Below are 20,999 nucleotides of genomic sequence, written 5' to 3'. Positions count from 1 at the left end.
ATCCCATTTACTCCTGCAGTATCAAGCTGACCTTCTGCTAATGCCAGACAAAAGCTAAAATTAATAATTGTTTATTATAAACTTCCTTTCTTGGATAGCCATGTGCATCGTAATATTAGCACAGGAAAGATGTAGCATAGGTTTTTTTATCCTGCTGTCAGAGGCTTCCTGTGCGCCAGCATTACATTTGTACCAGCAAGTGTGAAATAGAGATACAAAAACCAAACAAAAATTTAATCAGCTTTTCCATTTTAACCCCTTAAGGACTGGGCATTTCAGACAGAAACTCCCCCAAAAGACCAGAGCATTTTTAGCATTTTTGCTATCACTCCATTTAAACAGAAATAGAGCCTTTTTTATATTTACCTATCAAAGCTATATATATTTTTTATCTAGGCCCATTTTGGTATATTTCATGCCACCATTTCACCGCCAAATGCGATCAAATAAAAAAAAAAAAACTTCTTCACAATTTTAGGTTTCTCACTGAAATTATTTACAAACAGCTTGTGCAATTATGGCACAAATGATTGTAAATGCTTCTCTGTGATCCCCCTTGTTCAGAAATAGCAGACTTATTGCTTTTTGGTAATTAGAAGGCCGCTAAATGTCGCTGCGCACCACACTTGTATTATGCCCAGCAGTGAAGGGGTTAATTAGGTAGCTTGTAGGGTAAATTTTAGCTTTAGTGTAGAGATCAGCCTCCCACCTGACACATTCCACCCCCTGATCCCTCCCCAACCCCCCTCAAACAGCTCTATTCCCTCCCCCACCTTACAATTGTCACTGCCTGCCAATATGAAAATAAAAGCCTTTTCTTTCTAATGACACGGTGAGTCCACGTATCATCTTAATTACTATTGTTAGTTTCACTGACCTGCAGGAGGAGGCAAAGAGCACCACAGTAAAGCCCCTTACCAACAACCCCCAGCCATTCTCTTTGCTTGTAGTTGCATTGAGGTGGTAAAGTTAGGTGTCTGATTTTTCAATCAAGAGTTTGTTAGTTTTAGAGCAGAACAGGTTTGTTCTGATCTTTCCTCGGGTTTAGCCGTAGTCCACTTCAGTATCTTCAGAAGAGCAGTGGTGGCTTTTAAGATTTTGGGAACTTGGGGGGTATAATCCCCTCTGTGCCTCCCAGGTTGTTTGATGCTGCCCCTTTTTACTTAGTTTACTTAGTTTACTTAGTCTTCTTTTTTTCTGTATTCACAGGTCCATGTTAGGAAGGAACCCTTTCAAACCTAGTGTGCTTCCTTGCTGCCGGGCAGTCTGTGATGGAGGTAAGTGCTATTTTTATTTTTCTGAGAGGAGCACAGAAAAGTTTTAGCACTTATGGGGTTAATTTGGAATATCAATTCTGCTTATGTGCAGTTTTTTATTAGGCAGAATTTGTTTTTCTTTCTGTGGGGGACTGTGTGAGGAGGGCTCTGTTAAGAGTGCTATATAGCTCTCTTTGTATTTGGCTTTTTTATCTGATTAAGGTATTTCAGTACTAAGGTTGTTTTATTCCCTTTTTGAGGAGGTTACTGGAGCTGCAGTAATTATTTTCCTCAGCGGTTCTTTGGAGCGTGTCGCGTCACACTCTTTCTGTTTCTCCAGGCGGCTGTATGTAGGGTTTAGTTTCATTCCGGCCAGGAGGTGGTGAGGCACGCCCACGATGGACGGAGTTACTGTGGCGTGAGTTTTCGCGCATTCTTCTCTTAGTACTTAAGAGCTGTGAGCTGCGGTCTGCTTGTTTCAGTGCAGTCCGGGTGTTGTTGAGTCCGGATTGATTTGCTTGTTCCGGTTTGAGGAGGTCAGGTAAGCACCTCAGCAAGGTTTTGTGGAGGTGTGCTGCAGGGGTCCTGGGTTCATTGTTCAGTGTGTCAATACTTTTTTACTTTTTCTTAAAGTGATAATGGTTTTTATTTCTAATAAAAATATTTTGAATTTTTTTATTTTTATTTTGGATTTGTGTGCTTGAGATGGACCAAGAAGACTTGCAGGCTGTTATTTGTTCCCGATATCTAGATGCTAATGTGGAACCTCCTATCCCTTTTTGTTCCTCATGTGTAGAGAGAACATTGCATCACAGGGATAGGCTTTTTGACTCTGAGCCACCTTTTGCTTGGGAGACTGTTGTTCAGGAGTATCCTGTTCAAGCTGCAATTCAGCTTTCTCCCCAATCATCCCAATCTCAATCCTCCTCACATGCAGTGCCCTGCGTTTCGTCGCAGGTTGGTTTTTCTTTGCAGGATATGGTTACTCATATATCCTCTGCTGTATCTGAGGCTTTGTCTGCTTTTCCTGGGTTGCAGGGTAAGCGTAAAAGGAGTTCTGATTCTATAGTGGCTATTTCTAATCTTTCTTCCCATAGGAATAAGGAAGATGATATGTCAGTAGCGTCTGAAGGTGAAATTTCAGGTTCTGATAGTGTGACTCCTTTGGCTGATTCTGAGGTTGTTTCTTTCAGATTTAAGCTGGAGCACCTCCGTTTGTTACTCAGGGAGGTTTTGGCTACTTTGGATGACTCTGATTAGATGATCATAGTTACTCCCAAGAAGGTTAGTAAACGTAAAAAATATTTTTTGAGGTTCCTTCTGTGGCGGAAGTTTTTCCTGTTCCAGATCGTGTTTCAGAAATTATTGCACGGGAATGGGAGAAGCCTGGAATTCCCTTTTTTCTCCTATTTTAGGAAGAAGTTTCCTGTTGCGGACTCTGTTAAGGAATCTTGGCAGATGGTTCCTAATGTAGAGGGAGCTATTTCCACTTTAGCTAAGAGGACCACTATTCCTATTGAAGATAGTTGTTCTTTTAAGGATCCCATGGATAAGAAGTTGGAAGCTTTACTTAAAAAGATCTATGTTCATCAGGGGTTTCAATGACAACCTGCGGCATGTATTGCAACACTTACCAGTGCGGCTGCTTATTGGCTTGATGCATTGTCTGATTCTATTCAACGGGAATCTCCTCTGGAGGAGATTCAGGATAGAATTAAGGCTTTAAAATTGGCTAATTCTTTTATTGCGGATGCTTCTTTACAGGTCATCAAGTTGAGAGCAAAAATTTCCGGCTTTGCTGTTTTGGGCAAGGCTTTATGGTTAAAGTTTGGTCTGCGGATGTATCCTCTAAATCTAAGCTTTTATCCATTCCTTACAAGGGGAAGACCTTGTTTGGGCCTGGTTTGGCTGAGATTATTTCTGATATCTCTGGAGGGAAGGGGCATTCTCTTCCTTAGGATAGGAGAAATAAACAGAAGGGTCGGCAGAGTAATTTTCATTCCTTTCATAACTTCTCTGGTAAGTCTTCCTCCTCCTCCAAGCAGGATCAGTCCAAGCCCTCTTGGAAGTCAAATCAGTCCTGGAGCAAGGGGAAGCAATCTAAGAAGCCCGCTACTGACTCAAAGTCAGCATGAAGGGTTTGCCCCTGATCCGGGAATGGATTGCATGGGGGGCAGGCTGTCTTTGTTTGTTAAAGCCTGGGTAAAGGATGTTCCAGATCCCTGGGTGGTAGATATTGTGCCCCAGGGATACAAACTGGAGTTCAAAAATCTTCCTCCCAGGGGCAGGTTTCATCTGTCAAGGTTATCTGTAAACCAGATAAAAAGAGAGGCATTCTTAAGTTGTGTTCAGTATCTTTCCGACATGGGAGTGATAGTTCCTGTTCCAGTTCAGGAGCAGGGACTAGGTTTCTATTCCAATCTGTTTATTGTTCCAAAAAAGGAGGGAACTTTCAGACCCATCCTGGATCTCAAGTGTGTAAACAAGTTCCTCAGAGTTCCGTCTTTCAAGATGGAGACTTTTTGGTCAATTCTTCCTCTGGTTCAAGAAGGTCAATTCATGACTACAGTAGATCTAAAGGATGCATATCTGCATATTCCCATTCACAAGGATTATCACAAGTTTTTGAGATTTGCTTTCCTACACAAGCATTTTCAGTTTGTGGCTCTTCCTTTTGGTATTGCAACAGCTCCCAGGGTGTTTTCAAAGGTTCTGGGTGCGTTGCTGGCAGATTGCAGGGGGTTGCGGTAGCTCCTTGTCTGGACGACATTCTAGTTCAGGCCCCATCTTTTCAACTAGCAAACTCCCACACGGAGTTGTTGTTGTGTTTTCTGCACTCCCATGGTTGGATTGTGAATTTAGGAAAAAGTTCCTTGATTCCGGCTACAAGAGTGGTATTCTTGGGAACCATTATAGATTCTCTGGAAATGAAGATCTTTTTGACAATAGCAAGGAAGTAAAACATGTTCAATTCATGTCTGGCTCTTCAGTCATCCCCTCGGCCGTCGGTGGCCCAGTTTATGGAGGTTATTGGTCTGATGGTTTCGGTCATGGACATCATTCCGTTTGCCCGGTTTCATCTCAGACCTCTGCAGTTATGCATGCTGAGACAGTGGAACAGGAATTATACGGAGATTTATTCTATTTTTGTTTTCTGGTATTGATCAAATAAAGCACTTTCAAATAATTTATTAACAGATTTTAAGGCCTACCATTATTTTTTTAATATTATTTCTTACAAACAAATGCTTTAGATACTAACCTTGCCTTGTTCTAGGCGTCGCTGAAATTGAAACCTTTGGCTACTGGGTTAAAAGTTTGGCCAACTTAAAGGAAGGGACAAAAAATGCAAACATTTATGATTGCCCTATTGCTTGTAAGAAAGTGTTTAACACTTGCAAAAGGATTCAAAGCCTAGTAAAATTCCGCTCCAGAGCACTAGCTAAACCCATCTGGTGAGCCAATAACAAGAGACATATGTGTGTAGTCATAAATCAGCAGCTAGCTCCCAGTAGTATTGCCGCTCCTGAGCCTACATAGGAATGCTTTTTAGCAAAGGCTACATTGAGAACGTCAATTTGATGATAGAAGTGAATTTAAAGTGTCTAAAAATTATATACTGTATCTGAATAATGAGTTTGATTTTGACTTTAATGTACCTTTAAAAAAACTCTCAGAGTTGTTATTACCCTGAATCCATTTGCATCCATGTAAGATGAACTATATAAGCTTTACTAATTTGGCTGGTGCTAATCAGTACTAAAACAAAAATATCATGGGGAGGCGTGCGCTAATTATTTATTCTCTTCTCTTTTGCAGCGCTCATTTTTTCATATACAAAGATATTTTGAAGGGCATAAAACCCTGGGACTGTGTCACTTTAAATGTATGTTTTTATTGCTGATAACATTGAAATAATGTTTTTTTTTTCTTCCTTCTGCAGGCTCAGTTTTCACACATTGGCGCCTCCCTTCACGCTCGGACGCCGTATATCTACAGAGTTCCAGACAAGGCAAAACTGGTGTTTTTATTTGTTAATTTGCTCTATGGAATCGTTCACCAGCTTTTGGCCCATAGATGTGTAAATAATCCTGAGTTCTTTATGAAGGCGCGATCAGAAACTAAAACAGACTGAATCTCTCTTGTTGTGCATCTGGTGGGCATTGGACACAGTAAGCAGGGAACAATATTTAAGGTCACCTGTTACCTGTTGTGTGAAGAAATGAATTGGTAGATGTGTCACAAATTAAATGTTAGACATGCTACATATTTTCAGTTGTTTTATAATTGTACAAAGTTTTGAATTTAAAGAATTCCAAATCTTTTTATGCTATAGTATTTTTGTAATCTTAAGGACTAATGTATTATAAGCATCTGATACCTTTTGATTCTTTATGTCAATTTTAAGGTGGTGTTAATACTTGAACATCTGCAACTGTTTTCTTGTCGTTAAATGCAAAGTTTATTTAGTTACTGTTGATTTATTTTATTATATAACTGATAAAATACAGTGTAAATAGGACAAGACCTAAGTGTTGTGCTACTTGTAATATTTCAGTTCTTGTGTCTTGTCCAGCACTGAACAGGAACATATTGCACCGGGGGTAAGGACTACATTTAATGTAGGGGTTAAAGAAAATATTGTGCTTGTCTTCAGTATATAACAATATCTGAACATCAAAAAGTTTTATCAGTGGGTTTTTACAGTGATCACAATCCTAAAATGCTTCTTTTGATAACAGCCCTTAAGCACGAAACTAACATAAAATTAATATTTGTCTAGTTAAAGGGACAGTCATCTTGATTATTTTCTTGTTTAAAAAGATAGATAACACTGTTACTACCCATTCCCTAGCTTTGCATAACCAACATTCTTATATTAATATACTTTATAACCTCTAAGACTGCCTGCTGACCACTCCCTATCTCAATGTTTTGTTTTTACAATCTTGCACAACAGCTAGATAGTGCTAGTTCGTGTGTGCTAAATAGATAACATTGTACTCACTCCCATGGGGAGAAATGGTTTCAAAAGAACCAGCACTGGTTGGCTAAAATGCAAGATTGTAAAAAGCAGAAAAAAATGAGATAAGGGGGCAGTCTGCAGAGGCTTAGATACATAAAGGTAAAAAGTATATTAATATAACTGTGTTGGTTATGCAAAACTGGGAAATGGGTAATAAAGGGATTATCTATCTTTTTAAACAATAACATAAGGGACAGTCTAGTCAAACTAAACTTTCATGATTCAGATAGGGCATGCAATTTTAAACAACTTTCCAATTTACTTTTATCATCAAATTTGCTTTGTTCCCTTGGTGGTATTTTTTAAAAGCTAAACCTAGGAAGGCTCAAACTGATTTCTAAACCGTTGAAAACCGCCTCTTAGCTCAGAGCATTTTGAAAGTTTTTCACAGTTAGACAGTACTAGTTCATGTGTGTCATATAGATAACATTGTGCTCACTCCCGTGAAGTTATTTAGGAGTCTGCACTGTTTGGCTAAACTGCATGTCTGTCAAAAGCACTGAGATAGAGGGCAGTCTGCAGAGGCTTAGATACAAGGTAATCACAGAGGTAAAACATAAATTAATATAACTGTGTTGGTTATGCAAAACTGGTGAATGGGTAATAAAGGGATTATCTATCTTTTTAAATAATAAAAATTCTGGTGTAGACTGTCCCTTTAAATAGACTTTCCCTTTATTCTTACAATATTGTTATAAAAACATAAAATGGACGTGATTAAAGAAAAAAAAAATGTCAATATTGGGGGGGGGGGGGTAAAATTTCACCAGTGATGTGTGGTAAGATCAGTGGCTTTTACCTTTCCATATAGCAAAGCAAAAAAGTTTGCCTGTTGTTGAAAGCAAATAAATGAAATTTATCAGGGTCTAAAACAATTGCTGGACAAGAAATATACTCTCTATGCAGTTTGCAAGGATCGGCAGTGCAGAAACATTATTACTTGAGTGAGGGATGAAACTGCCAAAGAACAATTATGATTAGAATGTAGGTGGTACACGTGAAATAATATATAACTTGTGGGACAGTGTTTGCAACAGATATTGCAGTGTGTGTGACTATAGTTTGTAGATTAGAAGAGCTTATGATATAACTTATAAGTCAGTGTTGCAAAAAATGTGACTGTGATACATATATATAAAAGAAAGTAAGTGGATATCCTTATTGGATATGTGTATACATTAATAATATTCCCTATGTGATACACTGCTTAGGTTGTGTTAAAAGAATACAGTAAAAGCATAGAAGGGAATAACTTAAGGTACAGTGGAATTTGACATCTAAATAATAAAGTGAAATAAAACAAATATAAAAAGTGACTAGACTTTAATACCAAGGTGTGGGTGTAACCTACACAGAACTTTAATACCAACGTGTGGGTGTAACCTACACAGAACTTTAATACCAAGGTGTGGGTGTAACCTACACAAAAAGCGGAAAACAAACTTGCAAATCAAGAAAAAATATATATTTAATAAGCTAAAAGAAAATGTTTTTAGTGAATTATATTGATTTAAAACCGATCTAATAGCGCTTAGTTTTTCAGGGTACAAGTACAATGAAACAGATTTTTAATAGATGTGCCTTATTATTACAAAATGTAAATACAATTTGCACAATTTGACTGATACGGAAACGACTGAAATACCTTTAGATAAGCAATGATTGGCCAATCTTAAAGAGTTATGATTAGTATGCGAATCCTCAAAAAATACAATGTAAAAAACTAAAATATGTAATAAAAGTCCTATTGATAGGTATTCAAATACAAAAAAAAAAAAAAAAAGAGTAGCATAAAGTCCCTAGGCTGGTAGAAAAAATAAAGGAGGCTGGTAGAAAAAATAATAATAAAGTCCGGTAGGAAAAATAAATAAAGGTAAAATCCAGCATATTTCTAGGTGTGAGGATCCGAGAAAAGATAGGTGGTAGTTGGAACCTGTAAAGAAAGGGAAAAAAAAAATACTGCACAAAAGAGATCAAAAAACAAGTTCTGAGGTTAGAAATGTGCTCACCGTATTAAACAGTTACTCTGGCTGGTATGTCAATTAGCAATGGATGTCTACGCGTTTCAGCCTACAGCGAGGCCTTTATCAAGACTATACCAGCTTTAGTTGAATGGAAAATATTTAAATGCTTGTGTGACCTATCACAGGTAAGGGGCGTGTTGTAGTGACGTAACGTCTTATATATGGTTACCTATATGTAGGTGTGTAGTTGAAGTTCATTCTGTCATTTTGAAATTGGGTATTTGCGTAGTCAGCTTAATGTGATCGTGCTAGCATCAGAAACAAAAAAATGTTTCAAATGAGTGCCCATATGCTTTTCCGCTTTAATAATTCAGAAAAGCTAAAGAGATGTTATTTATATATGAGTAAAGGGAGAAAAAGACAAACATTATCGATATCAGTAGCAAGAAAATGAATGACATAAGCACAGTTAGTATTAGGAGTTTTGCTCCGTTTATGAAAATATATAATGAATAGTTTCTTACGGAGTATGGCAAGTGGTTGCGGAGGACAATGACTTTCGTACATGAATTGGGGGGGAGGGGTTTCAACTGGCGCTTATTCAGTAATCAATACATATGAATAAGGAGATGGACTTATCGTTATGATTAATAGTGATGGTATCATTGGTCAAAAGCAATTAGTCATGTTGCCACTATGAAAGAGACGTAACCTGCATCTGGCAAATGAGTTTTGTTAGATACATTTAGGAGGTAAGAGCAATTATTCCTGCACGAGATAAAACACAAGTATAAAGGTTTATGTCATATAAAAATAATTATATAAAGAATTATATAGAAATCCCACATAGGAATATTGCAAACACAACGTATACATAGTGAACACATTTTGTGTTAGAAACATATGGTAGAAGCAACCAATTAAATACATTAAAGGTGTGTTATATTTAAAATAGACAGTAGGATATATAAAAATTACATTATAAAAACACAATATAGAATCACAATATAAAAGCACAATATAAAAGCAATATAGAAACAGCCCGAGTCGGTGAGACACATTAATAAATAAAAAAGGTTATTTATTAAAATATATATAGAAATATTGAAAAATAACATTAGGATGGATGAATCTATTCCGTATAAAATACAGAGAATTCTATAAAGATACAGGAAATTTTATGAAAGTACAGAAACATCAGAAACATCCAAAGATGGAAGTTAAAAAAACATCTTAGGCCATCAGTATTACTATGTGAAGATAGTGTGGCTAAAATAACATTAGTACACTTATATTTTATATGATATAGATGTAGTATATGCGTAGATGGAATACAGTGGTACTACTGGGGGTGTAGATTTCAAATATCATATTTGAGTGTATTTTTCTGATCTGTTTATGTAGATTACACCTGTAAACTTCGAAATGGCTGAGGGACATACAAAAATACCCTAGAGCAAAGACAGGTAGAGGCTCAAACATATTGACATAAGACTTTATGGTTCTAGGGGGAACTACAATAGATGTGCAATTTCAAACTCCGCATTCAAGCCTTTTGGATGGATACTGTCAAGTTCAAAAATCAATTTATATTTAGTGTGGAGGAGCTTTTTTTCAAAGTTACCTCCTCTCCAATCTTTCTGTAGTTTTTGTAGCCCCATAAATTTTAGGGTTTTGGTATCTCCTTTATGTACCTCTTTAAAATGTTTATATAGAGGTACATCATCTGCATTCCTTCTATTTTTAGGAGGTGTTCCCTGATACGGTCTTTGAGAAATCTGCTTGTCTGACATACATATTGGAGCCCACAGGGACATTCCAATAGATATATTACTCCTTTGTCTTTACAACGAATCATTTGGTTAACTTTAAACTTTTCTTTGGTAATAAATTATTCAAAGAAGTCCTTCTTTCGGCCATGTTTGCATGCCTTGCACTTATGGCATGGGAAAAAACCTTTGAGTGTACAGTAGGGGCCAAAATAGTTTCAAGATTTTTTGTTTTTTTGTTTATGAAATGCGGTTTATTGCTCAGCTTTTCTCCTATGATATTGTCTTCTTTAAGGATGTTCCAGTGCCTCTTTATAATTCGTTCAATCTTATGTTTGTCTTGACTATACTCTGTGATGAATGGAACATCTATATATGGTTGAGTACCAGACGTATCTTTAGCTTTATTGTTGAGTAAAGTACTTCCATCAATCTTATCGACTTCTTCAATGGCATTATTAACCACATCTGTGCTGTAGCCTCTTTCTTTAAACCGATCCACAAGTATTTTGGATTGAAGATGCCATTCACCTGGTTGGAAACAATTTTTCTTAACCCTCATGAGTTTTCCTTTTGGAAAATTACTAATCCAATTCTTATGATGGCAGCTTTTTTGATGGATGTAATTACTACAGTCCACTGGTTTGAAAAATGTGGAGGTGTTAATTACTCCTTCATGGGAATCTATTTTTAGATCCAAAAAATTAATCTGATGGTGTGAGTAATGGTAAGTGAATTTCAAATTTACCATGTTATTATTCATCACATCTAAAGTGTGGTTAAGATCTTCTAGACTCCCTTTCCATACCATCAAGATGTCATCAATGTGTCTGCGATAGAGGACCAAGTCCGCACTCGCTGGGCAGGAATCCCAAAATATGGATTCCCACCTTCCCATGTATAAGCTAGCATAGCTTGGTGTGAACTTGTTCCCCATCGCTGTACCACATTTTTTATTATAAAACCTGCCATTGTAGTGGAAGTAGTTATGGGTTAGTATGTAATTAATTCCATTAAGGATAAACTCTTTCTGTAGTGTGGGCATACTGTGATCTTTATCTAAGAAATATTCAACTGCTTTAAGCCCCTCGTCATGGGGGATGCAAGTGTATAGGGATGTTACATCACACGTTGCCCAAATATATTCCTTTTTCCATGTTATTTTGTTCAAAGTGTTTAATACTTCAGTGGAATCTCTAAGGGAAGATGGTAGAGTTTTCACAAAAGGTTGCAGATGTTTATCTATATAGGCTGACAGATTGCTCGTCAAGGATCCAATACCTGAAATTATTGGTTTTCCGGGTGGGTTTTTTAAATCTTTGTGGATTTTCGGTAGCTGATAGTAAACGGGTATTTTTGGAAAATTGATATTGAGATATTGGAATTCTTTGGAATTTAGAATCCCTTCTTCTTTAGCTTCCAATAGTAGTCTGTCCAAATCCTTTTTATATGTGGTAGTTGGATCACCTTCCAGGACCTCATAGGTAGTGTTGTCTGGTAGGATCCTTAGTGATTCTCTTGTGTAGTCTTCTTTGTTCAGGACTACTAGCCTTCCACCTTTGTCAGCTGGATTGATTATTATATCCTGGTTGGATTCCAAACTCCTGATGGTGTCCAATTGTTTGTTTGTAAGGTTGTATTTACAGTTGCTCTTTCTTCTTAGCTTTTTGATGTCGTTGCATACGTCTTTTTCAAAAGCATCTATGGATGTGCCCTTGCTCGTTAAGGGGTAAAATGTAGTTTTTGGACATAATTGAGTATGTATATAGGTATCATTACTTTGTATTGGTGGATTGTGGGGAAAATTCCCCAAAGGAGATTTAAGAAAAAACCTTTTTAGCGTTAGCTTTCTCATCAGATCTTTGACACTCAGGTATGTCTGAGGTGCTTCACAATTTGATAAGTTAAAGGGACAGTCAACAATAGAATTTTTGTTTTAAAAGATAGATAATCCCTTTATTACCCATTCCCCAGTTTTGCACAGCCAACATGGTTATATTAATAAACTTTTTACCTCTGTGATTACCTTGTATCTAAGCATCTTCTGACAACCCCCTGATCACATGACTATTATCTATTGAATTGCATTTTAGCCAATTAGTGCTGTGTTGAGCTGACTCTTAAATAACTCCCCTGGTGTAAACACAATGCTATCTATATGGCCCACATGAACTAGCAGTCTCCTGTTGTGAAAAACAAATTAAAAACATAAATTATGCATACCTGATAATTTAATTTCCATCTGTATGGGAAGAGTCCACAGCTGCATTCCTTACTTGTGAGAAAAACTTAACCTGGCCACCAGGAGGAGGCAAAGACACCCCAGCCAAAGGCTTAAATACCTCCCCCACTTCCTCATAACCCCAGTCATTCTGCCAAGGGAACAAGGAACATTAGGAGAAATATCGGGGTGAAAAAGGTGCCAGAAGAAAAATTTTCAAATTTAGGGCCGCCCATCGGAGAACACGTGCGGGAGCTGTGGACTCTTCCCATACAGATGGAAATTAAATAATCAGGTAAGCATAATTTATGTTTTCCATCTTAATATGGGAAGAGTCCACAGCTTCATTCCTTACTTGTGGGAAACATATACCCAAGCTCTAGAGTACACGGAATGCTAACGGGAGGGAAAAAAGAGAGGCGGACCCTAATCTGAGGGCACCACAGCCTGCAAATCCTTTCTCCCGAAGGCTGCTTCAGCAGAAGCAAAAAACATCAAACTTGTAACATTTTGGAAAAAGTATGTAAGGAGAACCAGATAGCTGCCTTACAAATCTGATCCACAGAGGCCTCATTTTTGAAGACCCAAGAGGGAACCACTGCTCTCATAGAATGAGCAGTAATCTTCAGAGGAGGCTTATGTCCCGCTGTTTCTATGCTAAACGGTTGGGACTCCTCGGACAAAAAGATAAGGAAGTCGAAGAGGCCCTTTGACCTCTACCCTTCCCGGAAAAGAGAACGAACAAAGAAAGAGGTGTGATTAGAGTGGGAATTGATGTCACCAGATTGAGGGAGGGGCTTAGGTCAGTTTGTCTGTGTCTTAGTTAGTGAGATCAATGCTACCAGATGTATGTTCCCATGCTCTACAATAAAATAGAGTTGTACCATCCTTGCTGTGTCCTGCATGTGTCCTGCATCTCATGACATGGTGTCAGAAGTTCTTGCCTGCGCTTCTGTTTCCTGATCGACGACAAAGCTTGGTCCACTGAAGCTTGGTCCACATGGCGTCAGCCGTTTCAACACTTCAGGATTGCTTCCAAGCTGGACAAGGAGAGTGGTGAAGTACAAGTTCATTCTCTTTTATACTCTATGGGGAAAGATGTGGAGCCAGTGTTCAATGCTTTTACTTTCCAAGAAGGGGAAGAATTTGACTTTGAAATAGTTATGAATAAACTCAGTGCCCACTTTGTGCCCAAAAGAAATGTGATTCATGAGAGGGCTTGTTTTCACAAGCGTGCTCACTAAAGCTACATTTAGAGTCTGATTTAACATTAGATGGTGCTATTAGGATGGCCCGCCAGAGTGAACTGGTGAAAAAGCAAAGTGCTGATCTGAGGTCTGAGAGTATTGTGGATGAAGTGCAGCAGTTCAGGAGAGCTGCCAGTGAAAGGCACAGTGTGAGCGGTAGACCTAGGGCAACAGATAGACCCAGAAGTGGATGGGCACAGCATGCCCAATGCACATCTGTATCTCATCTCATGTCACTCTCCCTCTTGCTTTTACTAACTGCTGGTGACATCTCCCCTAATCCTGGTCCCCAACAACTGCCTAGTCGTGCTCATCCATGTGTACCATCCCACAGACTCAAAAAACAAAACTCTGACAACCTTAATCACATTCCTCTTGCATCAAAAGCCACTACCCCTTTCACTTTTGCACTCTGAAACTCTCGCTCTGTTTGCAACAAACTCACTTCTATACATGACCTCTTTATCTCCCACTCCCTCAACCTTCTGGCCCTAACAGAAACCTGGCTCTCTCCCCTAGACACAGCATCCACTGCTGCTCTGTCACATGGGGGTCTCCACTTCAGCCACACTCCTAGGTCTGGTAATAGACAAGGAGGTGGTGTAGGTATTTTACTTTCCTCTCGTTGCACCTTTCAACAAATACATCCCATCTCTTCCCTCACATTTTCCTCATTCGAAACCCACATGATTAGCTTATTCTCTCCTCTTTCTATACGTGTTGCAGTCATATACCGTCCTCCTGGCTCCTCAACTCAATTTCTAGATCACTTGGCTGCCTGGCTACCTTATTTCCTTTCCTCAGACACCCCTTCCCTCATTCTTGGTGACTTCAACATCCCTCTTGACAATACCACTGCCTTCTCTGCAAAACAAATAATGCAACTCACTTCCTCTTTCGGTTTGTCACAATGGACTGATTCTCCCACTCACAAAGATGGACACTCCCTTGACCTGATCTTTAGCTATCGATGCACTCTCTCAAACTTCACAAACTCCCCTTTCCTCTTTCTGACCACCATCTCCTTACTTGCAACATATCAGCCCTCCCTACAACTCTCCCTCCTTCTGCTCCTCACACCAAACTTCACAGAAGCATTATGTCATTAGATCAACAACAGCTTTCTAATTCCCTCAAACCTCTCCTCTCATCCTTCTCCTCCTTTTCCTTCCCTGAACAATCTATCTGCCACTATAATTCCACCCTTACATCCGTCCTTGACAATCTGGCCCCTCTTACCATAGCTCGGAAATCAAACACTCATCCTCAGCCCTGGCATACTCCTCTGACACGATACCTATGCAGATGTTCCTGTACTGCTGAGCAGCACTGGAGAAAATCTAGGAGTTCAGCTGATTTTCAACATTACAATTTTATCTTGAACTCCTACTACATTGCCCTTAATTTCCATAAGCAACGCTACTTCTCTACTCTTATCTCTAATCTTTCTTCAAACCCAAAACGTTTGTTCTCCACTTTCAATACTCTTCTCCGCCCTCCCCCACCTCCTAATACAACTTCTCTCTCAACTCAAGACTTTGCCAAACACTTCACTAACAAATTCAACTCCATCAGAAATGAAATCAGCCCTCAACGTAATTCCATTCTCTCACCCCTTCAAATGCTTTCAATCAACCACAACCCACATAACCTTAAACTTAGCTAATTCTCCCCTGTTACTGAGGAAGATGTTTCGGCACTTATACTGCGCTCTCACCTCACTACCTGTCCCCTTGACCCTATCCCCTCACAACTACTCCCCTCCCTCTCTGCCACCCTTACCCCTATACTCACACACACTTTCAACCTCTCCCTCAGCACCAGTATATTTCCCTCATCGCTGAAACATGCACTGGTCACACCTATCCTCAAAAAACCTTCCCTTGATCCTACCTCTCCATCCAACTACCGCCCTATTTCCCTCCTCCTTCTTGCATCAAAGCTTCTCGAAAAACTAGCTTATGCACGCCTATCCCATTTCCTTACAATAAACTCTCTCCTTGACCCATTGCAATCTGGATTTCATCCCCATCACTCCACAGAGACAGCAATTGTTAAGGTTACCAACAGCCTACTTACAGCAAAATCAAAAGGCCACTTCTATCTGCTTATCTTCCTTGATCTGTCCGCAGCCTTTGACACTGTTGACCACCCTCTTTTGCTCCAAACCCTCCAATCCTTCGGCATCTGTGACACAGCCCTCTCGTGGCTCTCTTCCTACCTGTCAAACCGTACCTTTAGTGTAGTCTTCTCTTGGGCCTCCTCTGCCCCGTCACCACTTTCTGTCAGAGTACGGCAAGGCTCTGTCCTTGGTCCCCTTCTCTTCTCAATTTACACGTCATCACTAGGTTCCCTAATAAAGTCCCACGGTTTACAATATCATTTGTATGCCGACAACACCCGAATCTACTTCTCTGCACCAGACCTATCTCCTTCCTTGCTAACCCGTGTCACTGTGTCTCTCACATCTCTAACTGGATGTCCTCTCACTACCTCAAGCTACATCTCTACAAAACTGAGCTCCTTATTTTCCCCCCTTCTTCTAAACTCTCCACCCCCAATCTCTCTAACTGTCGACAACTCCATCATTACCCCTACCGCGCATGCCCGATGTCTCGGGGTCACATTTGACTCAGATCTTTCTTTCATTCCTCACATTCAGTCATTGGCTAAAGCCTGCCGCTTCCACCTTAAAAACATCTCTAAAATTAGACACTTCCTTACACAAGACACAACTAAGATTTTAATCCACTCTCTCCTTCTTTCCCGCCTCGATTACTGCAACTCTGTCCTCTCTGGTCTCCCCACCGGCCGCCTAGCTCCTTTACAATCCATAATGAATGCCTCTGCCAGACTCATCTTCCTTACACGTCGCTCTTCATCTGCTGCACCTCTCTGCCAATCCCTTCACTGGCTTCCTCTTGCCTCTAGGATCAAACACAAAATTCTCATTCTGACATACAAAGCCCTCAACTGCACTGCTTCCCCCTATATCTCAGACCTTGTCTCCAGATACTCTCCCTCCCATCCCCTTCACTCTGCTCGCAACCTCCTACTCTCCTCCTCTCTTGTCACCTCATCACACTCCCGTTTACAGGACTTCTCCAGACTGGCTCCCATCTTGTGGAACTCTGCCTCGCTCCACAAGACTCTCTCCTAGTTTTAAAAGCTTCAAGTGCTCCCTAAAGACTCTACTGCTCAGGGATGCATACAACCTATGCTAACCTTTCTTTATACCAGTTCCTCTCCTCCATTGCTATCCCCTGAACCCCCTTAGCATGTAAGACTAAGAGTCCAGCTTTTTGTAGATCACCTTCTTAAGAGCTGACTACAACAATGCAACTCTTGGCAGGGCTCTCTACCCATTTGATCCCTATAATTGTTTTGATGTACTCCGCATTTGTTTATAGCGCTGCAGAATCTGTTGGCGCTCTACAAATAACTGATAATAATAATAATGATCAGAGTGTCATATGCCCTGCTAAAGACAAAAGATGTAGAAAATGTAACAGGATGGGCCATTTTGAAGTGATGTGTAAGACTGAATATATTGAGATGCAGGTGGGTAGCAACCAGGAGGGTCAAGAAGTGTCCTTTGTGGGGTCTGTTGTTGAACGGCCAGGTTTAGAAGATGATTGGAGGGTTACCCTTACTGTAATGGGAGCCAAAGTTGCCTTTAAGATTGACACCGGAGCAGACATCACTGTAATGTCTCTTGCAGCGTTCATAAAACTGCCTCAACAGCCCCAGCTGACAAAAGTTACAACAAAAGTCCATAGTCCTGGTGGCCGCATTGATTGTGCGGGGAAATCTCTTGCCAGCTGCGAGTAAAAGCAAAGGAAATTCACCATGTGGGTGCATGTGATTTGAGGTCAGTGTGTTAACAACTTATTAAGCAGAAAAGCAGCCTGTGGTTTGGACCTAGTGGCCAGAGTAAATGAGATCTCAGAAGATATGTTTGGTGAATTGGGCCTACTGAATTGCAACCCAGTCCGTATATCACTTAAAGGTGACACAGTTCCATACAGCATTACCACTCCCCGTAGAATTCCGTTCCCGCTCATGCCTCAAGTGGAGAAGGAGCTTCTGCATATGAAGAATATGGGGGTTATTGAAGACGTTGTTGAAGCAACTGACTGGTGTGCCCCCATTGTGCCTGTGGCTAAGAAAAACGGGAAGGTACGTATCTGCGTAGACTTGAAAAGGCTGAATGAGGCAGTGAAGAGAGATATGTGCTGCCGACACTTGAAGACATAGCTCCTAAATTGGCGGGGGTGAAGTTCTTCTCTACATTGGAGGCTTCTAGCAGCTTCTGGCAGATACCTCTAGATCCAAAGAGCCGCCAACTGACTACCTTCATTACACCAGTAGGTTGGTTTTGTTTTTGCAGACTCCCCTTCGGGATATCTGCTCCTGAAATCTTCCAAAGAGAAAAGAGTTCTCTCCTAAGAGACCACGTGGGCACGACAGTCGCCATGGACGACATCTTAGTGTATGGGTCTACATTGGAGGAACATGATCAGCGATTGAGCTGTGTGCTGCAGACTATCAGAGAGTCTGGGCTGAAGCTAAACAAAGAGAAATGCCATTTTGGGAAAGCTGAGTTATGTTACTTTGGGCATATCATCAATGGGGATGGCATCAAGCCAGACCCCGAGAAAATTTGTGCTAATGAACAGATGAAAAATCCTTCTGATGTACATGAGCTGAGACAAATATTGGGCCTTGTAAATTATGTGGGCAGGTTCCTTTCAGATTTATCCACAATACTACACCCTATCACAGAGTTACTAAAGAAAGATGTTGCCTGGGTCTGGGGACCTTCACAGTAAGAATCTTTTATGCAGGTCAAGTCCCTGCTGGGGTCTGCCCCAGTGTTGGGGTTCTACGACCCTTCCAAAAAGACTGTGGTTAGTGCTGATGCGAGCAGTTATGGGTTAGGGGCCGCCCTCCTGCAGCTGAATGAAAACGAACTACAGCCCATCACCTACTGTTCCCGTACACTGACGGCTGCTGAGTCAAATTACGCCCAAATTGAGAAAGAGTGCCTGGCTGCAGTTTGGGCCTGTGAGTGCTTTCAGCATTACCTAGTGGGTTTAGAGAAATTTAGTCTGGAGACTGATCATAAACCTCTAGTCCCTCTAATCAATTCCTATGATATTGACAAAACACCCCTAAGATGCCAGAGACTTCTAATGAGGCTGCTCAGATTCAACGTTCAGGCAGTGCATGTGCCGGGGAAACAACTGGTTGTGGCAGATACACTATCCAGGCTGAAGAGTCTTCAACGGAATCAGATGTGAAAGTGTATGTAGATTCAGTTCTGGCCTCCAAATCCATTTCTTCAGGGAAGCTAGAACAAATATAGAAAGAGACATATTTAGATACAGACCTTCAAGAAGTTATAAAGTACATAAAAGAAGGTTGGCCCGAGAGTCGGGCAGCCTGGATGTCTTTAAATTCTTACCAGTCAGAAAGGTCGCAGCTCACGTAGCTGGATGGGTTGGTGCTGTTTCAGGACCGCATTGTCATTCCTGTTAGCATGCGGCAGGAGATATTAAACAGGATTCACGATGGCCACTTAGGCATTACAAAGTGCAGAGAAAGGGCAGCTACGGCTGTATGGTGGCCTGGAATCAGTTCCGACATTGCAAGCGATGTGTCTAAATGTGCCTTTTGCCGGGAACGCCGGCCTACTCAGAGAAGGGAGCCTTTGATTTCTACTCCGCTGCCTGCAGCCCCATGGCAGAAAATAGCTGCTGATTTGTGTGAGCTGCACAAAAAAAAGTTCTTAGTCATGATCGACTACTATTCCAGGTATTTGGAAATTGCACCTTTGAACAAAATCACAAGTCAAGCCATTATCACTCGTCTCAAGAGCTTGTTCGGCTGGTGGGGCATACCAATGGAGCTGGTGAGTGATAACAGAATGCAGTTCGCTTCCACAGAGTTCAGTTCTTTCAGCAGGGAATATGATTTTATACATTACACGTCAAGTCCACATTACCCGCAGGCCAACGGAATGGCTGAAAGGGCAGTTCCAACAACAACATTCATTTTGAAGCAATCTGAGCCGTACATGGCCCTCTTGTCCTATAGGGTGACTCCCATTCAAGCCAAAGGGTTTAGCCCGGCACAGCTGTTGCTAGGACGCCAGATTCGCACCACCTTACCCTCTGTGGGTGTCTTCCAGCCAACTAGCTCTATTCCTTGGGATGAAGTCCTTAGGAGGGATGAAGAGGCAAAAAGGGGCTATCGATTCTTCTATGAAAGGAGACATTCTATTGCAGGAGCTGAATGCGGGGCAAAGTGTCAGAATTAAACTGGATGATGAGAAGAAATGGAAGACTTCTGCTACGGTAATTGGACGTTCTCCAGAACCAAGATCTTATGTAGTTCTTACTGATGGAGGGACAGTTACACGGCGTAACCGAAAACATCTTCAGCCTGTACCTGAGAGTTTGGAACTGGATGCCTCAGTACCACTGCCGGTGGGATCCCCTGTTTCAAAAAGGGGTGCCTTCCCCTCAGCAAGATCACAACGGGGATATGTCTTTGCCTCCAGCGGACTCTCAATCTCCTTCTTCTGTATCAGAGGACAGTTCATGTAGAGTTACATCAAGCGGAAGAGTGGTGAAACTTACGGCCCAATATCGGGATTAACTTTAATTAGAACAGTGACCGAAAGTATGGGCAGAATAATCCCATGGTCACTGTGGACTAGGGTAGTCTACCCCGATGTTCAAGTCAGGATGTAATTCATGTTGTTTATATTTTCTGTAACTTATTTGTTATATACTATACAAAACTGTTGTTGTATACCTTGTTATTTGTTATATTCAAATGAAAAAAAAATTGTATGCTTTGTCCTTTGAAAAGGGGAAATATGTGATGAGAGTGGGAAGTTATGTCACCAGATTGGGGGCGGGGCTTAGGTCAGTTTGTGTTGCAGTTAGTTAGTGAGATCAATGCTACCAGATGTATGTTCCCATGCTCTACAATAAAATAGAGTTGTACCATCCTTGCTTTGTCCTGCATGTGTCCTGCATCTCATGACAAGAGGTTTGTCTAAATTCCTTTGTGGCCTGAAGATAGAACTTCAAGGCACAAACCACATACAGAAATACTTTGTGAACTTTCCTTCGATGAAGAAGGATTAGAACATAAGAAAGGAACCACAATCTCTTGATTGATGCTGCAAATTGACACAACCTTAGGAAGAAACCTTACTTGGTTCGTAGAACTGCCTTATCAGCATGAAAAGGCAGATAAGGAGGGACACATTGCACGGCAGCAGTCACAGATACTCTGCACGCAGAAGCAATAACCAGTAGAAAAGGAACCTTCCAAGACAACAATTTTATGTCTACTCCATGCATAGGCTCCAACAGAGCCCGTGGCAAAACCTTAAGAACAAGTTTTAAACTTCGAGAAGCCTTAGATCTAAACACAGGTCTGATCCCAGCAGAGCCTTAACAAATGGCTGCACATCTGAAAGCTCTGCAAACCTCTTGTG

General features: G+C 40.6%; 1 protein-coding gene across 2 annotated transcripts in view; it reads left to right on the top strand.

The window, feature by feature from the left end:
- Positions 1–13,124, top strand: part of TM6SF1 (transmembrane 6 superfamily member 1) — a 189,901-nt gene extending 176,777 nt beyond the window's left edge. For both annotated transcript variants that reach the window (XM_053717423.1, XM_053717422.1), the window contains exon 10: positions 5,200–13,124. In XM_053717423.1, coding sequence (XP_053573398.1) covers positions 5,200–5,391 — 192 coding nt within the window. In that variant the 3' untranslated portion in view covers positions 5,392–13,124. The remainder of the gene's footprint in view (positions 1–5,199) is intronic.
- The last annotated feature ends 7,875 nt before the right edge of the window (positions 13,125–20,999 follow it).

The sequence above is a fragment of the Bombina bombina genome, chromosome 6 (genome assembly GCF_027579735.1).
Source record: "Bombina bombina isolate aBomBom1 chromosome 6, aBomBom1.pri, whole genome shotgun sequence".
In the NCBI taxonomy this organism is placed as follows: Eukaryota; Metazoa; Chordata; class Amphibia; order Anura; family Bombinatoridae; genus Bombina; species Bombina bombina.
The sequence above is the reverse complement of the archived record's forward strand: the minus strand, read 5'-3'. Positions and strand labels throughout refer to the sequence as shown.